This window comes from Mustela putorius, unplaced genomic scaffold (genome assembly GCF_011764305.1).
Source record: "Mustela putorius furo isolate JIRA1106 unplaced genomic scaffold, ASM1176430v1.1 tig00000407_pilon_pilon_pilon, whole genome shotgun sequence".
NCBI lineage: Eukaryota > Metazoa > Chordata > Mammalia > Carnivora > Mustelidae > Mustela > Mustela putorius.
In genome coordinates this window covers 14,109,600-14,133,763 of record NW_025421373.1, presented here as the reverse complement: position 1 = coordinate 14,133,763, position 24,164 = coordinate 14,109,600, and the positions used below count along the sequence as shown (strand labels likewise).

The 24,164-nt window shown below is 38.6% G+C and overlaps 1 protein-coding gene across 2 annotated transcripts in view; it reads left to right on the top strand.

Moving 5' to 3' along the window:
• OXCT1 (3-oxoacid CoA-transferase 1) overlaps positions 1-23,682 on the top strand; it is a 122,106-nt gene extending 98,424 nt beyond the window's left edge. For both annotated transcript variants that reach the window (XM_013051519.2, XM_004737952.3), the window contains 4 exons: positions 3,221-3,310; positions 12,452-12,532; positions 17,013-17,114; positions 21,697-23,682. In XM_013051519.2, the coding sequence (XP_012906973.1) occupies positions 3,221-3,310; positions 12,452-12,532; positions 17,013-17,114; positions 21,697-21,738 (315 nt within the window). In that variant the 3' untranslated portion in view covers positions 21,739-23,682. The remainder of the gene's footprint in view (positions 1-3,220; positions 3,311-12,451; positions 12,533-17,012; positions 17,115-21,696) is intronic.
• Positions 23,683-24,164: the final 482 nt, after the last annotated feature.

Here is a 24,164-nt window from a genome sequence, read left to right as displayed (position 1 = left end):
CATCTAACCCTGTTTCTTTCTGCTGGGGTAGATAGAATGAACTGTTTTCCTTTAGTAATTGATTCTGTTTCAGAAATCCCCTGGGAACTGAAGTGGAAGGGAAGAGGTTATTTTCTTGCTCCAGTACAATGAACTTACTTTAAAAAACAGGAAAACCAAGTATTTGAAGGTGTTCCTGTTAACCTGCTGGAAATACTTTCTCTTAGGTGATGCTGCTGTTCTCTGGGCCATCTGGCACCCTGCTCTGGGGAAGCACCTCCTCTGGGAGATCCATTCCCCACCCCTCCCCAGCTGCCTCTTCCCCCTCCTGCTTCCCCAGGCATAGAGACCCCTGGCGGCCTCACTGCCCAGCTAGGACTTAAACATGCCTACGTCCGTTTAATCCTTTCACTCCTCACTCATCCAAGCACTGAAATGATGAAAAAAAAAAAAAAAGTTGAAATTCACTGTGTTACAATCACAGACTAATTAGCAAATGTGCCAGTGTAGAAGGGGGGAGGCACTCAGCACTAGACTCTTGGGGATGAGGGAGTTGTGGCAAGGCTTTTATAAAGGGAGGAAATTTGGGGTGCCTGGGTAGCTGAGTGGATTAAACATCACACTCCTGATTTTTGGCTCAGGTCATGGAGATTGAGCTCCGAGTCAGGCTCCCCACTCAGCAGGGAATCTGATTCTCCCCCTCCCTCTGCCCCCTTTCTCACTCTTACTCTTTCTTTCTCACTCAAATAAATAAGTCTTTGAGGGAGGAAGATTGGTCCAGATCTCCTTAATTACTCATGGATGCTTTTCCTCCCCCCCAGTGATGGAGTTTATGAACAAAAGAGGCCTGCTGTGGTCATCTCTAACTCTAGCACCCAGTACAGGGACAAGCTCATACTAGACACTCAGTAAACCAAATACACTGGATGGTGATATATGTCAGTACATTTATAAATTTTATTTATTCTGCAATTTTCCATACATTATCTCATACTCCTCATTACAGCTTTCAGAGAGGGCAGATATTCTTACTCTTGGTTTATAGATAACAGATTCAGAGATAGTTCAGAGAATTTGCCAGTGTTCAGGGGGTTCATGGGCCAGATCTCCGGTATTCTGCTCCTGAGCTCGTGTATATGGGCAAGAATGTTCTTTTTAGCAGAAACAAAGTGACATTTCTTCTACCATGTTCTGTAGCTTTTTATATTCCTGCCAGCACAGTGTTTTGTACTCAGTACATGTTCTATAAATATTTCTTAAACAATTGACAATGATTTAAAATGTATAAATCAGATTCATCTGAGTTGGACAAGCTTCTTGTTAGAGGTTGGCATAAGCTTTTACCTATCATTGTTGTGCCACAGGTGAAAAAAATTTGCCTAATTCAAAGATTTTTTAATTTTTTTTAATTCAAGAAGTCTAAAATTCTAGTTTAGTTTCTGCTTTTCTTTGGCTTCATCATTCTGCTAGCACTTATCCCTTTAGAGTCTTCCCAAGGACACTGTGAAAGCTGAGACTGGATGAATGTTCTTACCACAACAGGTTAATTCATTTCTATAATGGACTTGCTTTAATGTCCTTTGATGCTCTAAAATCTCAAACTTCCTTAGTACTGTAGTTTATGATAGACATTGATTGCTTCCATCTCTGAATTACTTACATTTCATCCCATAAGGTAGAGAATATATATTTCTCTACAGAAATATTATGAAAATAGTATGCCTAGCTTATTAAAATCGCAGCTAAGAATGAAGGCATGGCTCATGGAAGCATAAAATTACAGAGATATTCTGCTTCACTGAAACATCCGTTTCTGAAGACAGACTTCCTTTGTACCTTCCATGTCTGCCCTGCTCCCTGCTCCTCTCCTGCCGCCATGCCACTCCACAGCCACTTCCAGCCACTGCCCGCCACTGCCCATCTCATTTAGCGGAGATGGACCATGAAGACATCTTGACCACTTGCTCCTTTCCTTTATATAATGCACACCTAATTCATGTTTGTGCGGTGTTGGCATTGGCTTCTACAATGTTTCTGCAATCTGAGAACTTGAGACTTCTCTGTTTGAAAGCCAGGTGTGAGTGCATTGCCTCATCTACTTGTCACTATGGAAGTATAGAGAAGGAGCTGAGAGTTTACTGTCAAATCATCAAGAGGACTTGGATTAAAAAAATAAATAAAATTTTAAGGAGGTTTCAATGTTGGAAGATATTTCCCTTCAATATACTTGAGTAAGAATTTATTTCATCGTCTTTGGCAATACCTGCTTCTTCCAAGACTCTGGAACCAGGAGACAGAACAGACAGTGGGAATTATTCAAAGTGGCCTATAGAATGTGGCTGCTAAATGTTTAATGAATGAGAAGATGGACAAATGAACAAAAATAGAATGGTGATGGTGAAAGGCCCTGAACTCGGCTTCTGTTTTCTGTTTTTGCTTACCAGCAATATACTTTTTGTTTTCTTTGGCTTATTTTTCTAAGAGCAAGATAAATGCTCAGTTGTGGAAAGACAGACCCACCTTTTCATATTAATGATTACTGGCAAAACACCGTAAGTGCCTTAGCCTACTACCTAATGACATTTTAATCTGTAGGAAATCCAAGAGAGTGCTTTAGAAAGTGTTTGCAATTGAAGACTCAGTGGTGCCGATTTTGTGTTTAAAAAGAAGAAAGTGGATGTCAGGGGTGTGTGAATTTCAGTCTCCTATCATTGTAGTAATAAAGTGCCAGAATTCTGAAATGGTTCTTAAGATTTTTCTTTAAGATTTTTTTTTTTAAGATTTTATTTATTATTTGACAGAGACACAGCAAGAGAGGGAACACAAGCAGGGGGAATGGGCAAGGGAAGCAGGCTTCCTGCTGAGCAGGGAGCCCGATGCGGGACTCAATCCCAGGACTCTGGGATCATGACCCAAGCTGAAGGCAGATGCTTAAGGGCACCCCTTAAGATTTTTCTTATCTACTGATTGTCTTACTGCTAGTATATCATCAACAAAGTAACGTTAGCCACATGTAATAAAAATGACATCAAAGCATTCGTCCTGAACTTATCCTTCAATCATAGAATAATAGAATAACAGAATATTAATATTCTAAAGGTTCTAGTACTAAGCAATAAAGGTCAGTGAGTTATTCTCACTCATTATTCCAGTGACTTATTCTTGCCAGTTAATTTTGTTCTGCCACATACCAAAAGAAGTGAAAAATAATTACATCCTCTTTTCCATTTCTGTTTTGCAGGGGAAGATGGTGAAAGGAATGGGAGGGGCTATGGATCTAGTGTCCAGTGCGAAGACCAAAGTGGTGGTTACCATGGAGCATTCTGCAAAGGTAATGTGTGCTGCGTTTGGAAGTTCCCAGTATGCCAAAATCCTGTATGTCCGGTCATGCATCCATGGTTTTTGTTGTTTTCTCAGGCTCTTCCAAATTAATAGCATTTATATTTTAGAGAGAAAGGTTGCAAATAAACAGTTATTTATTCTCATTCAGCTAAATGGTTCTTTAACTTTGAGCAGAAGAAACAGTGGGGTATTCCTTAGTTATTTGCATACACAGTAAGAGTAAAAGCTATAATGTCTTCAAACTCAGTGAAAAGGTATCAGGGCAGATGTTACGATTCAGGTTTAAAGATGATTATAGTGGTTGCTCTCTGCATGCAAAATGAAAAAAACACAACAAAATATGGCTTTTCAACAACAGTTATTTTCAAGTGGATAATACGGACTCTTACCAAGACTCTGAAGTGCCATTTTGGGAAGGGTGAAAATGGTGGACTTGATGATAGCAAGTGTCCTTACTCTGAAAAGTAAGATACTTTTATTTTGGTAAATCATTAAATATTTATTGAGTACTGATTATGTGTTAAGTACTTCTATTATTTGGGAAGACAACCCACACAAAAGTCATGGACCTCATGGAGCTTACATTTGGTGGTGGTCAGATAATAGTTGTGATGATGGTGGTTCATCATGCTACAATAATGAGAGCTACCATTTATTGAGCTTACTGTGTATCAACAGTATACTAACCACTCTGTGTGTATTTGCATGTATAAGCTCATGAATCTGAAATAGGTGTTTTTTTTATGGTTTCAAAACAGCTTCAGAGAAGTTAAGTTACTTGCATGAGGTCGTATAACTAGTGGAACTGAGATTAGAACTAAGTGTCCATGATTCCAAAGTTGAGTCTTCTAACTACAGAGCTGTCAGTATAACTTTGCTCCTTGTTCCCAACTCAGTGCTTTTGAACCAACTGAGCTTAATTGCCTTTCTGACCTGAATCCATGGGTTTCTGATGATTTGCAAAATTCATACTGGGTGGTGCTCTCTTCGTTGTCTATGCTTTGTTCATTCTCCCTTATTTTTTATAATTCTTAGTTTTAACACAAAATCTGCCTGTTCTCACCTTGAGACCTTGAGACCTGCTAATTTTAATGGAAATGTTAGTTCAGCTGCCCTGCGTTTTGTTTTTTTGTTTGTTTTTGGTTTTTGGTTTTGTTTGTTTTTGTCTTGTCTTTTTCTGGGAGACAAAGAGAAAGAGCATGAGCAGGGAGGGCAGCGGGACTGAGAGAATCTCAAGCACTGAAGCCTGACACGGGGTTGATCTCAAGATCTTGAGATCATGATCTGAGCTGAAACCAAGGATCAGATGCTTGACCAACTGAGCCACCCAGACATCCGTTGCCCTGTTCTTAATTAGGGATGCAGCATCGTGGGAGAGCATAGAGCTGGAAGATTCGCGTCTGTCTTGCTTCCCAAGAGGGAGTTCTGTTACAGAGTGATGTGTTCCATGAAATTATTTTGTTGTGAAAACTGTAATAAATATGAAAATATCATGAATTGTTTTGTAAACAGTGGAAAGGAAGCAGAAGAGCATAAATATGGAACAATAGAAGTGAAACCAATGCAGGTGACTTCTGAGAGATGTCTTGCAAAAGCATCCAGAATACTTCATTTCAGAGGCAAAAAGGATGCCAAGCATGCAAATCAAATCCAAATCTTTTCTGGAACATGATGTCTAATTTGGAGAAAACTCTCTGACTTCCTTTTTGTTGTTACTTCAATGTTGATGCATAAGCATTGAAGTCCACCTCATTTTAGATTATTTTTGCGCATTCGTTTTCAAAACATTAGACTTGTATTTAGCAAATTCTACCCCCTCCCTTTTTCCAAAGTCTTTTCTTTCATCTCAGCCAGAATTTCTGAAACAGAAAAAGAAATGGTTCTTCAAATGTTTAATTAGAAATCCCTACTTAAAGCTTTTTACAAAAGCAAAATATTTTCACTATTTTTTTCTTCCTAGGCAGTTTTTTGGTGTCTAGCTACCTTTTTTTTTTAGGCTTCTTGATATGTCCTTCTTCTGCCTTCTAAAACTGTCAGGAAAACGAAGGAAGGTAGTTACAGTTTGAGTCCTTATGAGGCACATCGCCCTGTGCTTGGCATTGCACGTACTGAATCTCATTAGCTTCTCGGTGCCCCTCTTAAGACTGAGATGTGGGCAGGTGAAGAAATTTGTCCGGGTGTGTGAAAGAGCCAGGAGCTTTGTTCAGCTTCGTCCAGCTTGTGTTCATTATAGCGTATGGGCTGCATCCTCACCAGAGCACACTCTGTACCAGTTTCATCCAAATCTGCCCTTTTCTGGAAGCTTCAGGTTTCAGAATGATCACTTTCCCTTTTTAAGTTTCCCCTAAGGCTTTCCTTGCTTTGGTAAGATATTTACCTGCAAAAATAACTGTTCTTCTCGAGGCCTGGAATGCTCCACCTCACATACCTGCTTGGCCTGCTCCCTCAATTCACTCAGGTTTTTACTCAAAGAGAAGCTTTCTTCTGATTATTCCATAAAACAGAAGCCCCCCCTCTTCTAATGGACCTTCACCGCCTTCTCCACCAGAATGGAAGTTCGGTGAAGAAAGGGGCTCTGTCCATTTTAAGAGCTGAAGAGTATCATGTCTAATGCACATTAAGACTCAGTAAATACTTGTTGAATCCATTAATTCTTCGAATAATACTGAGACTTTGAACATGTAAGAGCACTTTTAACTTTTCCAAAGCCCGTTTCACAAGTCCTGCCTCCATATCTCATCATTACAATGGTCCTATGAGGAAGGTCTTGTTTCCCCTGCAAAGGAAAACAAACCCAGTGCCATGGAGGTTGAAAACTCCTGTAAAAGTCAAGTACACAATTAGGAGCAAAAACAAGCTGAGAATCCATGTATCCTGCCTTTGGGCCCCCATTTTTTTTCTAATAACCTTTTTTGTCTGGCAGGTACCATTACCACTAACAATATAAAAGAAAGTGCTTTGTTCTCAGTATTGTGTACCGGAAATATTTCCTAAGGGTATAACTTTCAGAGCACAAAAGCAGAGAAATTCAGTCATGGTTGTCATTTATTGGAAACAAGCAAAGCTTGGGTACCTATTTTAGAGAACATAAATGAAAGCCCTCTTTCTAAAAGAGGTTTAGATTTTATTTTACAGTAGGAGGTCTGGATTCTGAAAGGATGAAAAGAATCATAATTATATTGTTAGGATGTTGGGGATAAGTCTTTATGAATAAGGTTTTGATTACATCTAATCTATATCTGATAACAAAATAGAAATCTTGAATGTGGTTTTACGTTGGAGAGGAATTATATGGAGAGGAATTATATAAAGTAAATGAGGTTTATTAGTCCTATTTGTTTTGGACCAAGTGTATTACCAAAGGCCAACAAATGTGAAAGTTTGTTTTTTTTATTATTTCCTGAGAAACATTCTTGGATTAATTTTCAGCAGCATTGAGAAGTATCCAAGGTAAATAAAGTATTTCTTTGTTGGAATGATTTATAATTAACACAGTTTCAGCTGGTTTAATTTTTTTTTCATTTAAAGAAGCTTGTCAATATTTTATAATTTGTTAATGAGACTATTTTGTGGCTAGGATCTGTTTAGGAAAAAAATATTTACCTTTAAAAAATAGAAATCCTTACATGGTTTTCCCTTTTTATTTCTCCATTCATGATGGAAATGCCTGCCAAGAAAAATTTTATAATGGAAAAGAAAAAAAGCAGAACACAGTCCAACAACCAATAAAGCTCTTTAAAATGGTCTTATAAAATTTAATTAAGCTAATAACTCTAAATTCTGAGGCTTTGAGCATCTACAGTTCTTAAAAGGAAAACTAGCTCACAGAGAAGCTTTCTGATGTCCAACAGCAATTCATGAATGGAAAGAGAAAGTCATTCCTGTTCATGCCTGGGCTGTGCCATTCTTAGGCTAGAGATCATAGGATGCAATTTTTAGAGAGAAAATAAAATGCCGTGATAAAGATTTTTGTGTTATATGTAAGAAAAATGGCCTCCTATTCTAAGATCTCAAAGCCCTGAAGACTGTTTTCAGGGAAATGCCTTGCTGTATGTACCATCTCGTTTGGTTAGCCTTCCCCTTGAGAATGCGCCTGTAACCACAAATGGTTATTACATCCACATATAAAAACCATTTGTAATAGCAACGGTTCTCTACTTCAGAGCTAGCTGAGTCTTTCTACTCAAGTCCTTTGTGGATTATTGGAATCCCTGCCAAATAGGTACTGTGTAAAGGCCAAAAATACCCAGGAGTATAAACTCGGTGTGAATAATAGCATCTTGTCCTTTTACCCTGTGTATCCTGATTTTCTTTAGTTAGCCAATCTTGTGTTTCTTTTCTGTGTTTTCTTTTCAATTTTCATAGCGATTTGACAGTCCATGTGTTTTGTAATACCACATTCCCTGTGAGGTGTGTGTTTGTGTGTGTGTGTTTATAGATGCTTTTTCCCTTAATTTAAGTATTGAGACCAGTGGGGAGAAGGAAAGACAAGGGACAGTGACAATCAGGCTTCTTTTACTTTTCGGCAAAAACCCAGAGAGAGATCCGTCCTAGGTTTCACTGTGCCAGCAGACGATGTATTGAATATTCTCTTGTCAAGTTCAGCTTATGTAGTGCCTCTTTTCAGTGCATTAATGCAGGCCTTGCAGTTTTAGGACTGAGTAGGCAGAAGAGGGGGAGTAACCATAATTCACTCAGCTCCTCTCTTGACTTATAAATTTGTATGTTTCATACTGCAGTCTTGAGATATCTTTGCTTCTCCCTTTGATCATACCTTTACATATCTCCCCAAAGTCTTGTAAGCCCCGTCACATACTTCTGCTAGCTTTGCTTCTCCTCGTGGGTTCAGAGATGTTGGGAATGTACAAGTACCTATCTTGGGACTAGACAGCAGTCTCCGGTGGGCCTCAGATGCTCAGTCACGTGGTATTTTACAGCTCTAGCTCTGTTGGAGTTCCCCAATCAGAATTAAAATATTTACACCCCATGTCCTGAATACTAGGGGTCTTGAATGTGGGGTGATGGAGTCTGCGGTGGAGTGTGGTTCAGGTAGCATGAATGAAGGCCTTAAGACTCGGTCCCTTAAGGAGCAACCAACTTCTAGAATTTGCCTTTTCTGTACTTGATCATTAGGGCTTTCCCAAGGAAGTTTCCTGAAAGAAGAAATACATTGCAGCCACATTTAAAAAGCACCTAACAGAAAAGACGGGCATAAAATGGTGTTTTATGTAAAGCAAAACCTTACTACATGCACGCTCCATTGCCTCAGGTGAATAAAATGCTGCTATCAAATGCAAAAATCATTGTGTCGTGAGAAAGAGAGCTTGTTGTTTGGGATTAAGTTCATTGTGATAACATGAAGCTCACCGTCAAGATAACAAGGGGGATTTATTATCATTTAACCAGAGTTGTTTGGTGCTAAAGAATTTAGGTGCAGGATTTCACACAATTATCTAAAGAATTAGAGATCACCATGAAGCAAGTGATAGATAGAAAGTACTGGAGACACTAAATCATTTAAAAAGAAAACGGTGACTTCCCAGGGCTTCCATGAAGCCTGTAAGTGACCAAGAGGGGAAAGAATAAAACTGGAGAAGCAGGTAGAGGAAGGAGATTTAGCTCTTCGTCAAGGCTATGAAGAAGTTAGCACATATAAGGGTGTAGTGAAATCACGAGCCCTCGAGGCTAGTCAGAGCATTTTAATGCTACACTTTGTATCCATTCCTCTGCCTTTTCTGGCATTTCTTCATGAGGAAAGATAGAAAGAAGCAGAATGATAAGGAGGCACCAACCCCACTGACCCTAAATATTTGTGTGTGGATCTACTCCTAGTTTACTGCATTTTTAGAACATTTTGTGTGATTCCTATAGTGATCGGGTAAGGAAGACGAGGCCATTGTAGAGGAAACGACGGCACTAAGAATTGAATAGACCAAATGACCGTTCAAAGGCGGATGCAAGAGAAAAACATAAATGGGTCTTTGGACCCTTAAGACAGTGTTCTTTGCTACCTCATTATCCTGCATCTCTTTTTGAGGATTTATTTTTAAATGCTAAAGACTCAGCACTTGTTCCTCCTTTGTGAATCGTTAATCTATGCAGCTGCCGTTCCACATTGTAGGGCTCAGCCTGGCATGGTTAGAGCAGAGCACTAAAGTGGGAGTTAGTCCTGTTTGGGCTTCATAGCTAGCCTGTTGTTGAATATTGAAATTGTGACATTCTTTCATCTTCTTGTCTCTCATTTTCTCTTTTTCCTTGATCTGTGTTGTGCCTTGGAGCTAAATGTGAATGGAGTCCTTTAGCGACATTGTTCTCCCTGTAAGTGACCAAGAGGGGAAAGTTTCCCTAGGTGGCAGTTTCCTAGGTCAGCCATATGTGATTTTAGGAATTGTGGTTAGACCATTTTCTGCACAATTACGTGTCTAACTTCATATTGGAAACTAAGAGCTCCTAAAGAATTTCCTGGTAGACGGTAGAAATGTAAACAGGTAGAAATGTAAACATGTTTTGTATAAACAATAGTAGCTAACATTTATTGAGCACTTGTTAAGTGACAGATACTTAACATGAGATGAATCGGTTTTTTGCATCTCATTTTGCAATAACCCCGTGGGGTAAGGCTGATGGGGAAACATAGGCCTAGGAACTTTGCATAGCCAGCATGGAGCAGAACCAGACTTGCCCCTGGGTATTTTGGTTCCAGTCCACACCCTTAACCATACACTATACTGTTTATACAGCATATAGTCAATGAAAGGTCCCTCTACTAGGAGCACACAGTTAATTCTGTCAGTTGAAATTCCTGATTCCTCCTAAAATGGAGTTGTTTGGTCATGAAAATCCAAGTCGTTTCTTTCACACCAGACGCAGATCGTGCTCAAATGAGAACAAGGTAAGAGCTCGCTGCAAAAGCTGTTCTTCAGAGGCCCCCAGATTGTTCACTTTGTTTCCAGGCAGGCCCGCAATTCACTGTGACATGCCTTATTTGAGTTACATTAAAAGTAAGGAGACCTGACAACTGTACAAGCTTGAATATTCATCATTAATTTCAGCTCTTTAATTAAGTTTCTCTGACACGTGCAGACTTTCTTTGAAACTGGAAGGGAAAATAGAGCATTAAAAATGAAGTGAAAATGAGGTTTTTATTTCTACAGTTATGAATGTTCTTATACAGTAAGATCCAGAGTATATAACTTGTTATTAAAGGTGTAATGTCTATCCATTTTATATGTATTTCACACTCATTTTGATTAAATTAAAGTAGTAGAGTTTGGCTTTTTGAAATCTATCTGGGATTCCCAGTGGATCTTCCATTTTCCTACCCATTCATTTATTTAAAAAAATACTGAATGCTTTTTATGTCACGCACTTGAGTTAAGTACACTAAAACCTTTTAATTACTGGTGCATTGGTTAGTTGACAGTTTATGAAGGAGCAAAGTCTTCTTAATTAATCTTAGTTATCTGAAAGTCCTTGCCTAAGGACTATATACTTGGTCTAACAGAAATCCTGAGAGAAAGATAAACTAGGTAGCAGGTACATATTTTAGTAGTAAAACAGTCAGATGGCTAAAGATGATGACATCATGTGGGGTATTTTCAGATCCAGAAAGAAGCAATAGAAGCATTTTGCCATTTTTTTTTTTAATAGAAGATCTAGAAGATGATAGGGTAGCCTTCAGCCTCAAGGGGAATACTAATTTAAGCTCCTGTTGGTTGATACTTGGAAAGGACCTTAATCATAATTGTACTCTTAGATCATCAGAGTTATTGTTTCAGGTGTGTTCCATACATGTCCCAGAGGCCACCTCCACACCTGGGATGTGGGGATGGGGGTTGGAGTATGGGAGATAAGTGGGGAAAACCTGCTTTCCACTATTTTCTTTTCTTTCTTTTTTTTTTATTTTGCGGGTATAGTTGACACATAGTGTTACCTTAGTTTCAGGTGTATAACACAGGGACTAAGTTTGTACATTATGCTGTGCTCACCAGAGAAAAAAGGGTACAGTAGCTAAAAGAAACTTTGAAAAAAATACGAATTTTAGCCAGCTCACACATTTTACAAATGAGCAAACTGAGGCTCAGACAAACACCAGGAAAAGCAAATAGCTGTATGGGCATGTGAATGTAAGCGTGGTGGACCACACTGCCTTGCCCGGCAGTAAACAGTTTGACACGGTCATTTTGGCAGAACCATATACATTCTAACCACGGAGTTAACTACGAATTGTGACACAGCTCTACTGAAGAACTGCAGAGGATGGAGGAGGCTGGGATTTTGTTAAGAGAGTTAAGTCTTCAGGTGCCGTAATAAGAAGTTAGTAGAGGGCACCTGGGGGCACAGCGGGTTAAAGCTTCTGCCTTCAGCTCAGGTCATGATCCCAGTGTCCTGGGATCGAGCCCCACTTCGGGGTCCCTACTTGGTAGGAAGCCTGCTTCTCCCTCTCCCACTCCCCCTGCTTGTGTTCCCTCTCTTGCAGAGTCTCTCTCTGTCAAATAAATAAATAAAATCTTAAAGAAAAAAAAAAGAAAGAGCATGGTAAAGACAATATTTAAAAATGAAGAGGTAACGGGAAAAATGTGTAGAGATAGGGAATGCTGAGAAAAATAACATAAAGTGGATTCCTGTTGAGAACAAGTCTAAAAGTAAGGGAGGGAGGCTAGGCACTGCTGTTTTCACATATGTTTTACTTTTCTAGCAAACCAAATTAATTTTAAAAAGGATATTAGACATTCATGTTTTATATGTGCTTCCTTTCCTTGGTGAATAATGGCTCGTGTTTGTCAAGGAGACCAGTCCCTGAAAGAGAAGAAATAAGCAGGGCACTAGAAGTGAAATTTTTCATTATGGGATATGAGGACTGAGACTTGAGAAGTCCAATTTGTGGCAAGGTGTTTCCCAACTAAATCATTTATGACTTTGGCCATTCATTTAGTATTCTTCCTAAATTATTTTAGGGACAGAAGCTGTCTCCAGAAAGAAAGCAGAAGTGTGACTGTGCAAACATTTTTAGAACAGCTTGTACCTAAAGACCATTTCTCTGGTGGTTCCTGTTTGTCCTTTTGTTATTCTCCTTCTAAACAAGAATTGGTCCCTAACTACTCTTTTTGATATTCCTTCTTTAAAACAGGGAAATGTACATAAAATCATGGAGAAATGTACATTGCCACTGACTGGAAAGCAATGTGTCAACCGCATCATTACTGAAAAGGTACGGTGTCTGTTTTTATTTCCACTAATGCCTGCCGTCACTTTTTTAATTTATAAGCATTTTTAGAATTTTGTTTTGTTACCCTCTAAAACTGTTATGTTGGTAGTCATAGGATTAATTTAATCCATGAGTAGACTGAATAAGATAATTCATCAATTTAATGTTTCTAAATGTAGAATTCTTAGCATGGTACTCCGGAAATACCCATATACAGACTTAAACTGTTGGCCTTGGTAACTTTGACAGTATGTATAACCAAAGAAAAGTTTTATTCATCCTTTTACTTGGATGATTAAGATGTCTAAGATGGATGATATATATAAAGTTAAGAATATATTAATCATTCCTACCTTTCTTCTTTGCTTTCCCAAATCACAAGCGCAAATTGTTGGATTTCATTTTGAGAAAGTCAGCCAAAATTGGGTTTTAATCATTTGGGTTCAAATTGCAGTGAAAGTCCGACAGTGAGCCAAGAAATTTGTCCTATGGTTCTTGCAAGCTTTCAGCTCTCTTTTATAAGGTGGACTTCAGAACACACCAGCCATGTTCGTGCTTCTCTTGATTTTCTTCTTAGATAGAAAATGTTGGTTAATGGCACAACTGGAAATGACTCAGATCTGAGAGCAGCCTTACCAACAGTTGTCTGTAGTCATTTTTCTGGCCCAGATACGAACCTAGAATGTTGGAATGACATAACTCTCTGCATTATGAGTTAGGAGGGCATCATTTTGATTCAATAACTTGGTTAAAGCAAAACAGCAAAATTACCTCTATCAGGCCTGGTTGGGGTGCTGTTCCTTTTGCCAAGAGCCATCGAGATAGCATCCTGGCATTCGGCTGGTTTGTTGCCCCTCACTGAGGTGTGGTAAGAAGCGCCCTAAAGTGGCCCTGTGAGGAGGAGGTTCATAATATCTTACAGAGCCACATTTGAAAAGCATTCTGTCCTAAATGATGCCTTCCCGTAGGGCCGTTTATGTGGAATTCCATAAAGATGACTTACAGAGAATAGAAGTTGGATGAAAGGGCAGAATATTTCATTTCACCATTTATTCCCTGAGTCCTACCACTTCTAGAGCCCCTCCCAAACTGTGGTGACAAGATTTACTGAAAAGAATCCATTATTTTGAAAAGAAGAAGAGAGTAGAGGGAGAAGAGATGAGAAGAGAGTCTAGTTAGAGGGCTCCTACAGTGATCTAGGCCAGAAATATCAGAGTTTTAAGCCACAGGACAGAAGGACAGATGTGAAAGACCCAGATGGACCCAACCTAGCGAGATGACGAATTGGATGTGACTGCTGCAGCAGAGGTGCTTCCTAAGAATTCCTCAGGAAGCTCAGACTGTGGGAAGAGACGGGGGGGAGCAGTGGGAGGTAGGAAGAGAATGGGTTCAGTTTGGACACACTCGGTTTGATTATTCCCGAATATGTGAACATCTGGTGAGGGATTTTTTTTTTTAAGATTTTAGTTATTTATTTTTTTGAGAGAGAGAGCCCATGAGCAAGGGTGGGGGGTTGCAGAGGGAAAAACAAATTTCCCACTGAGCAGGGAGCCTGATGTGATGCCAGTGCTGGATCCCAGGACCCTGAGATCAGGATCTGAGAAGAAGGCAGATGCTTAACCAACTGAGCCACCCAGGCACCCCTCCAGAGATTTCTGGTAAACAAATAGAGATGTGGATCTGGAGCTCAGAGGGGAAGTCAGTATTGGACTAAACCAAAGGCAGTTGTGGAACCTCAGGGAAGGGAACGGTGCATGTTTACCTGTGCTCTAGATACAGTATGTGCTCAATAAATCTTTGTTGAAGGAGTGAATTAGAATGCAGTGCCATTAAGGGCGATGAATGTGTTCAGCCCTGCCATGGCAGATATGGGACTAGAATTCCATTTTCAACTTTTAAGGAAAATTCCATTGGTTTGCCATTTGAAAGAGGCTTTGGAGATGTTTTGACCCTGATTTCCTAGTTTTGTGCTGCTAGAATGAGATTGTGAAAGATGCTTTCCTTGACAGCATCTGGGCTATGATTAACTGCTTTATCTGTAATGGAGTTTCCCATTTTTATCAAGGTTTTGTTTATACTTTATACTGCGAAATGGAATCTTCCTAAATATTTCAAAAGTAAATTTCCTTCATTTTAATAATAGATGTTTGGCTTCCTAGTATACAACCTTGAGAGCTAATTAGGGTTTTATAAAGGTGTTAAAAATTTTTAAAAGCAGTAAGTCAATTTGCCATAGATTTTCTCTCCCTGATCACTTTATATTCATGATATCACAGTTGTCTTCTCCTCAAATCCCTTTCCTGCCTATTCTTAATAACACAATCTGGAGGCTCCTTTTTAAAAAAATTTGTTCCATTTTGATAAATTTATAGCTGCTCATAATGCAAGGGAAGGAAAATCAGTGTGAATAATGCCCCAGACACGTTTTTTGCAAAACAAAAGTATCCATTTAAAAAAAATTTTAAGTTGTCATTTTGGAATTAAATAATCTAATGCAGCACACAGACATTCCTAAATGACCATTTTCTGCCCTCTCAAAACATATATTTCTGCTGAAAAAAGGTTTTTTTAGGAACATTTTTTGTGTAAATGAAAAGGATGTTTGGCAGAATATTTCCTCCAAAATTTAAATCCTCTTTTCCAGTAAAATCAACCAAGTTATCCGTGAATTTATCAGAGAATGCAGGTATTACTCGTCCTCTTAATGTTTTGCTCATGGGGGAAAAATCAATTAACTGGAGATTAATAAACATTTCGGGACTTTGACTTGAATTCACACACAAGTGACAGTAAGTTAAGCTATTAAGGGGAAAGAACATGTGGGTGTGGTGCCCCTTCTGAGTTTTAGGCATGATTCCAGGTGCTCAGAGTATGTTTATTTTATTTATCCTGTATAGCAATCTTGGGAAGTGGGGTGTTCTGATATCCATGTGTACTTGCAAAGACAGGTTCACCAAAGACCACTTAGCTAGCACGTGGCAGAGCTGGACTTCCAGTCCACCTCAAAAGCCAGGGTTTTCCTCTACATGTGGCTGTATCTTCATATTAGTCTTCTAAGCAGGAGTGTATTTATTTATTTATTTGTTTGTTTGTTTGTTTATTTATTTATCTTAAAGATTTTATTTATTTATTTGACAGAGAGAAATCACAAGTAGATGGAGAGGCAGGCAGAGAGATAGAGGGAAGCAGGCTCCCTGCTGAGCAGAGAGCCTGATGGGGGACTCCATCCCAGGACCCTGAGATCATGACCTGAGCCGAAGGCAGCGGCCCAACCCACTGAGCCACGCAGGCACCCCAGCAGGAGTGTATTTAAAGTGGCAATTTAGAGTTTGATTTCCAAGCTAGCTGAAAATCAAGATCAGCCTGTGAAAAATAGTTGAATGTAAGGTAAATCTGGAGGACGGACGGAAGAGACATGGGAAACATTAAGTCCGGGTAAAATGAAACTAGCTGTGGAAGCCTAGAAAGAGCGTAGTCCTGTTGCTCTGGAGGACAACGGCGAAGACCTAGCAAGTGACAGAGGAAGCAGTCGAGGCCTCTTACGGTTAGAGCTTCCCAGCCATAGTCTAATCTGCCACGAGCCAAGTGAGCCTCCTGACACAGAAAGTTTCCCAGCAGAACCCCAGTGACCATCTCAGAAGAATGTTTGTTCCTGAGTGGGAGTTTATACTAAATAACTTCATCCGTCCTCCCACTCATGTTGTCATACTGCATTGTGACAACGGGTGCCCTGAATCAGATACGGCAGGTTGAGTGTGCCTGCTGAGGTCACACTGTACCACTTGGTACTCCCGTCACCTGGTGTTACCAACCAGAATGTTGTAAAGGAATTTTAGAGCGCTGGAGTCTTCACGTACTTGTCCCAAACACAAGCATCTTCATTTGAGGTGCATACCAGAGGGGGATTCTCATGCTGGCCTCTAGCACCCGAGTGTCTTCACAGGACTTAAAGGCAAAGTTTTTATACTTACCTGGGAGTCTTTCAGCAGTTACTTGTCAGGACTTCCAAGTGCCTGCCTTCTTTTATATCCTGTAACTCTTTACGCAGCAGCATTGACTAGCTTTTCCCACCATCCTTGTGCTTTCGCCTTCCAAATTTCTCCTCCGTCCCCACTTTTCGTCATTCCTTTCTTTCTTCAAATCATCATCATTTTCTAATTGAAATTTTGACCAGAAGTGTTAGACCTAACTAAAGGAAGGTAAACAACAACTGGATTACAAAGTGGCACGTGCCGTCAATAGTCAACACTCATTTATTTTCTGGCATCAACAGTGTTCCACAGCTAATTGCCGATTAGGGAGCTGGCATTTATTCTCACCAAAATATAATCGTTAGAGTTGACATTTTCTCATTGCTGATTGTCAGAGTCTTTTGTCCTGGGTCTTGTCTCTCCTTTAAGAATTCGAGAGGTTATTTCTGTTTTGTGTTATAAAATTATTACTGTGATAGAAATTGTCATTGTCGTTTTCTTGGTTCTGACAGGCTGTGTTTGATGTGGACAGCAAAAAAGGACTGACTCTGATTGAACTCTGGGAAGGCCTGACCGTGGATGACATAAAAAAGAGCACTGGGTGTGATTTTGCAGTAAGTGTTTCTGTGAACAAATCCAGCCACTTGTCCTATATCATGAGCTTGATTAATGGGTGTTTACAGGACATGAACCATTAATTTGTGATCATTTTTGGAGTTGACCTTTACAGAGAACAGGAGTGAAAAGGGAGAGTGCCTTCAGATGAGAGCAGGTGGGAGCAGGAGCGGGCTCTGACTCATGGCCAGCCAGCATTTGGCTCAGGAGTCAGAAGCAGGAGGGGGAGGAACCACCAGGGACTGCTGGAAGCAGAGGTGGAGTTTGAACTCTTAAGCTATTTTGTATAAAGTCCCTTGCGATCCTTTGTTCTTGGTTACCTATCAGTGTGGCTAGACTAAATTAACTCTAAAATGTGAGCCACACAGGGAGAAATGATACTGCCTTGTTTTAAACCCAGCTGTGCCTTATGGCTTTCTCTTTGATGAACTTTGATGCCTGATTATTCTATCCATGGACCGTATTAGAAGGATGAGCTCGACACTGACTGATAGTCACAAAATAGGTGTATACTGCATTTAAAGAAAAAACCTAGTTCATAAAAACTAAGACTTACAAAGCACATATACATCAGGGGAGTATACATTTAAGAAACCTACAAATCTCTTTTTGAAACAGAATAGTACTATAATATAAATGATCACCCTTTAATGCCAGTGCTTGTTAATGAATCACCGATCACCTACCTAATGGGAGTTGAGAAGATAGCTCAGTCCATTGGAAGTGAATCGAAAGTAAAGGTGAAATGTCTCTGAAGAATTGAAAGAAAAGAATTTCCTTCTCACACACCTTTTTAAGAATGGATTTATTAGTTAAAATGGAATATATTTATAACGGGAAGAAATTTGAAGCTACCCATCCTAGAGAAAGTGATTTAACAAAATTTATTCAAGAAATCGTGCATAGATTTCATAGACTTCTTCTTGCTTGGCTGGTACCTATTAGTGCATAACAAATTCCTGTAAAAACAATTCTGCTGCATAATTCATTATCCACATGTAACTGTTTTGGTATTGTATGAGGGTCTTTGTCTATTAACCTTTTTTGAATTTCCCTTTGAAGAAAGAAGTTTGTCAGCAATACCTCACACAAAAAGCACATCTTGAATTAGCTTTTCAATAACCTCAGGGAGAAAAATGAGATTTGTTCATACTTTATTTGGAATTCCTTACCCCAGTGATAAAAGCAAACAATTCTTACATATCAGCTCTTCTTTATATTTTTTTCCCTATATGAATAAATTGACCTCTTCTTCGTCGGGTAACAATTTTGAGATCCACATCATGTTCAGTTCTTGGCTACAAAAGAGAATAGGCAAAGAAAGGACCCTTGTTGTTATTATTTTTTTTCATTCATGTAGATAAGTCAGGATGAACAAGGTGGTGTTTTACTGTTTTTGCGCTTTTATTTTTTTTTTTAAGTGCAAGTTTCCATGTCTCAATGCACCGAAAAATACCTCTTGGTTTCCGTTTTATTACCATATCACCCCTCCTTTTGACATGAGCCTGTGATCGATCTTGTTTCCTCCAAATTAGGGCGTTGAGATAAAATGTTAATTTGTATGTTCCTGTTGTCCTGAAAATGACAATGTGTGGTAGCAGCTGAACCGCCTCAACAAAAGGACCCACTTTTGAGGATCTGATGATCAATGGCATCTCTTTGGACCCTGACAGATGAAATCACATATGACGATTGTTTTTCCGTAATGCTAGGGACTGGAATGCTCTAATGAATAACTTGTTCTGTTTAATAGCTGGGTTATCAATAAAATACATGTAATCATAAAAGTACATTGAGGATAACACTTCTTGATCGTTCAGAAGGTGTTTCTTGTCATACTTCAGAAGCTATTCCATGTGATTGTTACTGCATAAGTCGCATTTTACTCTATATGTGACCTTATGTCAGTCAGTCAAAATTTCTTCTTGAGGAAAGGCCCACTTAGTCTTCACTATATATCTGGACATAAGCATTCTAGAAGGGAATAGTTAGACAACCAGGTTGTTGCATAATTAAAAAGGATAAAAACCTAGGTCAAAGTAATTTTGAAAATGTGTTGGCTAATATTTTCTCATATTAAAGCTGTGACCAGCTAATGAAAATGTTGGATTTCTGTATATCAGTCTGTGTGTTACTTACTGCCAGTTACTTGATGGGCCAAAGTAGAAAGAAAAGGGGAAATCCCACCACCTAAATTGCATTATCTGCAAAGTCTCTCTTTCCACTGAGTAGTTAATTCAAACAGTTTCTCATTTCTTTCTTTCCTAATGCATGCTTCTGTTACATAAAATAGGTATTTTTTTCTTTACCATAAATGTCTGTGGACCTTTTTTGAAACAGAATATTTCCTTCTGTTTTTATTTTTTAAAAAATTTGAGTCCATATTTGAACGTCATATGGTCAAATAAACTTCCAGAGGTCATTAGTTATCCATGATTATTTATTAAACATCCAGTTGTATCCCATATTGAGTTATGAAATGTGAATAAAATAGAACAAATTGGTATAGTTTCTACTCCCAAGGGCCTTGGTCTTATTCTCCAGGCAGGAATACACCTAAACCACCAGTGGCAAAAAATTAAATAAGAATACTGCTTATTTATATGTTTGCAGTGAAATCTGAAAGAAGGCAGCTGGAGATATTTTTTGCTAAGTTGAATAAATTTACACTCGGTATCTATTATGAACTGGCATTATACCAGAATTAAAGAGTATATACCATTGGGATTTCAGTGGACTGGGCAGACAAATTGTTGGCTTATCTTCTACACTTAAATCATATAATCTTGTGCCACCCTGTAGATCACCTTGGCAGATTAAATTTGCTTTGGCTTGCATGGGCTTAACATGTTGATAAGACTGTGAGAGAATAGGATGAAAAATGGTGGTTTAGTAGATGTTTTTCATTATAAAAATAGACAGGCCAAGTCAGTCTGCATAAAGCTGCTTTTCTGTTTTCATAGAAGTCAGAGTCCACATTGAGGATATAAATAGTAGAGCCCCAAACAGGGTCAATACGCCAAGGAAAATGATCAGATGTTTAGTTTATAAAATTAAGGTGTCCAGTTTTCTTTTAAAGGAAATGCTACAAAGCATCTTTTGGATGTGATTCCCCCCCACAAAATAGTTTTATTTCATTAAATTATTTCTGCAGATGCTCTATTGTTTTAAAAAAAGAAAATGGGTTGTTTGTGAGACACACTTTCGAAATACACAGAGCCCATATGTCTTTTATTCTTTTCAGTAGAGTGAAGATCTATGCACATGTGGGCTGTGATTTTTGTCTATTTATTATATATCTATTATTTTGTCTATTATTATGTATCTGCTCTTGGAACTGGCAAATCTGAATGAGCTGTCATTTATTTTAAGCTATATATGAAGCCATACCAATCCTTTTTATTCTGATCATGTCATTCTTTTAGTAGAAAAATGGAAAGGGGGGCATTAACTCTTGACATTATGAAGAGTTAATACAGAAACAATTTATAAATGAACTAAAAATATTTAACCTCATCAAAGCCAAATAATTGCCTACGCCTTCTATTTTTAATACTGTCTTAACCTCTATTAAAACTTTCCTCTAGTTCTTTGAAGCTTAATCTTTGTTTCATTCATTCATTAATTTAACAAAATATTAACTTTATTCTGGAAGGCAAAATGCCAGCTAGGCCCACTTCCATCGGTTCATTGTTGAAGGGCTCAAAGAATCATTAATATCTTCTCCTGGCTTTCCGTGGACACTGTTACTTACTAGGACTCAATAGATATTTGCCAGATTGAATGACATCTGTGCTGACATTGCACCTTGAAAGATCAGTCAAAATTAAGCCAAACCACTTATGTTTTGTTTAGGTTTTTGCCACCAGCTATCCCATTAAACGTAGACCTGTCCTCATTTTTCTCTGCTTCAGGGCTTCTAGGAATGCATGTACTGTTCTGCACATTGAACATAATTATGGTCAATTTTTAATATTTCTGTTACCTCCTTTTTTAAAATAACTTGGAATCTTTTTACTGCCTTTATATCATTTCCATTCCGATTTTGAAATTTCTGACAGAAGTTGTCATTGATCATACTTATCTTCATTAATATGTATCCAGTTAATCCAAAGACTACGTTGTCTCTTAACAAAATTATGAATTGACTGGGGCTTATTTTGACCATTTTGAGACTTGATCCTTACTCTATGTCTCTGTCTTAAGTAGCCTCAGAGGTATCAGTCTCAGAGCTCAGTGATCCATTCAGTAGAGAGCTTGGTTGTCTGAACCCTTTATTGTCTCTGTCTGCTCCTCTTCCACTCCCTTTCTTGTGAGTCTTAATGATCCTTAATTTAGGAGGTATAATGTGCAAGAAGGTTGAGAACTACTAAATACACAAGATGTCAACAGAAGAGTTGTCTGTCTTGTTGGTTTAGAATGGAAAATAATGAGGAAACTCTAGGTGATGTCCATGGCAAGGCTGTTTGTTACCAACATCATTCAAGTTTGGAGATGTTTATGCCATGAGGTTGTTTTCTTTTTTCTTTTTTTTTTTTTTTTAACAATTTGGTCATTTTATTTTTCTCTTTCTTTTACCAGGTTTCACCAAAACTCATGCCAATGCAGCAGATCACAACTTGAAATTGAAATAGATGTTTGTCCCAGACTGTGTGTTTTTCATTTTAATCACATAGGATTTCGTTGAAAGGGTATCAGTAATCGTAATTGTGTGTCTCATGTAATTTTTGACTAGTTTTCTTCAAGCATCTTCCACTGTCCTTAGCCATATAGACTTTGTTCTGTCAAGTGTGCTATGACATCTTAATGAAAGGCAAAATATATATATATATATATATAAATAATTATCTTATTTGTTTTATAAGTGCCAAGAAGGCTTATCTTTAAAATAGGTGCTCACCTTGGGTTTATCTTTATCTTTTGTGGTAGGTACATTAAATTGTACCAGGATGGACCCTTAGGAAGACTTTCATTGATGTGACTTTCTTCCTAAATCCTGACAGAGAAAAGAATGAGGGAGAAAAATAACTCCACCCAGAGTATACCCAATGCAGCATGCTGTACCAGTCCTGAATGATACGTGAATTTTGAATGGGAAAAATTCTGTCTTAATGATTATGTTTTTCTTTTGGCCTCCCCTGACTTCTGTTTTAGAGCCTCTGATTTGGTGATTGTGTCTTGTTTCCCTAAAGCATCCCTTCTCCCCCCACACTTCCTGTAACTAAATAGTTGCTCAGTTAGGCAAACAGGAACGTCTCTGTATGGGAGAGTAACTGGTTCATGGGAGAGACCAAGGGGTAGAGGGTTTATTGGTGCTGATGTCCCACCAGGAAGTTGCCTTTAAAAACCAACCATCGGTGCTTTGCCAAAGACCAAGGTTTATTTTGACAAGAGGGTTGTAAACCTAATTGATCTAGTCAGCTTTCTCATTTTAAAATAATGCAGTATTTCTGTGTATCCAGAGAGGTCCCTAAAAGGCTTTCTCTATATTACTGAGGCCCAGTGGGCTACCCAAGACGACCTCTTCGGGCACAAGAGGCAGTGGGATAATTTATCCTAAGTCCAGTCACAATGACAACAAAACTTAAACTTTTTCTTTCTCTTCAGGCTCTCTTACTTCTGTTCAGAAAAGTTTCTAAATATCGAATGCCTTTTTCTATAGAACACTGTTCTTTTTTCTGCCCAGGCTACTTCCTTGAATAAAGTACTTTTATTTAGCTTTATCAAAATAGAGGAAATACCAATGAGCATCCAGGATTTGAAGAGCCAGTGAACTTCTATTGTTAGAAAATAAACATGGGGGACTAGGTTTTGTGAGGAACTTGTCCTCAGAGCAGTCGTTCTTACCACCCAGTTGCCTCAGGGGGTATCCTAAGCATCCTGGGTATCAAATGGGAGAAAAGTCCAGGCTCCCTAAAGACGGGTCAGACAGCTGTCCTCCAGACAGAGGTAGGCACATAAACAGTGCAATATAATTATTGCTCTGGCACCAGATATAGGAATTTATGCATATGTTTAGGTGACAGTTATCATTTAAACTCACTTTTCTTCAGGTAGGACTATAATTGCGTTATGTATATGGTATTGGAGGCGAGAGGCTTTTTTGGCCTCACACTCTCTATCTAAAATAGTCTTAACTGACTGGCTGTGGGATTGAAAGCTTATTTTCCCAGTACTGACAAAAAGGACTCTTGGAATTTGTGAGGTAGGAGAATAATACATATCTGTTAGAATTATAATTTGAAAAAAATGTATGCTATTGATGGTTGCTATATTTGCAGACTTAGTTGCTTATCATTCCAGTCCATTACTTTAGGGTAATGTGGTTTGAAGTGTGTTCCCAGCTTTGAGTGGCAGAACCTATGTAGAGGACTTTATATTCTTGATTATCAAGAGTTCCATGGATATTAAACACATTAAAAAACAGCATAAATAATCAAAACTATTGTAGATCACCGTGATTGTCTTTTTTCTTATTTGGGAACGGTGTGACCAGTTATGGGAATAATATACTAGAGACTGGTGGAAAGACCAACAATAAATAGTTCACATACTTTACTGCTTCAATCAAGTTGTTGCTTTTCTTTTTATCTTACCAAAGAACAAATACCATTTTTCATGAAAGAAAAAATGAAATGTTTACTTAAATGAATTCTGATTTTACTCCTTGTCAGAGCCGATCATTTATCTATAAAAATAGACTTCATGTGTTAATATGTATTTTTTTGTTTTTATCTTACATTCTTTTAGGATGTATATACATTAAGTAGCTTTCCAGTGGTGCGTGGAGTTTGCTTGGATTTTGAAGTGGCTCTAGTATAGTCTGCCCAGCATCTGTGTTATCCCTCTGGTTACAGACTCATCCCCTGGCCAAGGGGTGGGGTGTGTGCCCAGATTATGCCTCCTCCCTCATTTGTCCACACTTATACCCAGGGTGCGCTTATGACCCAGGATATACCAGTAAGGTTATTTCTCCCATGTTTAAAAACAGGAGATGAAAGAGAAGCAAATTTTCTTATTCCTCTCTAATGACTAAGCAATAAGAGTGT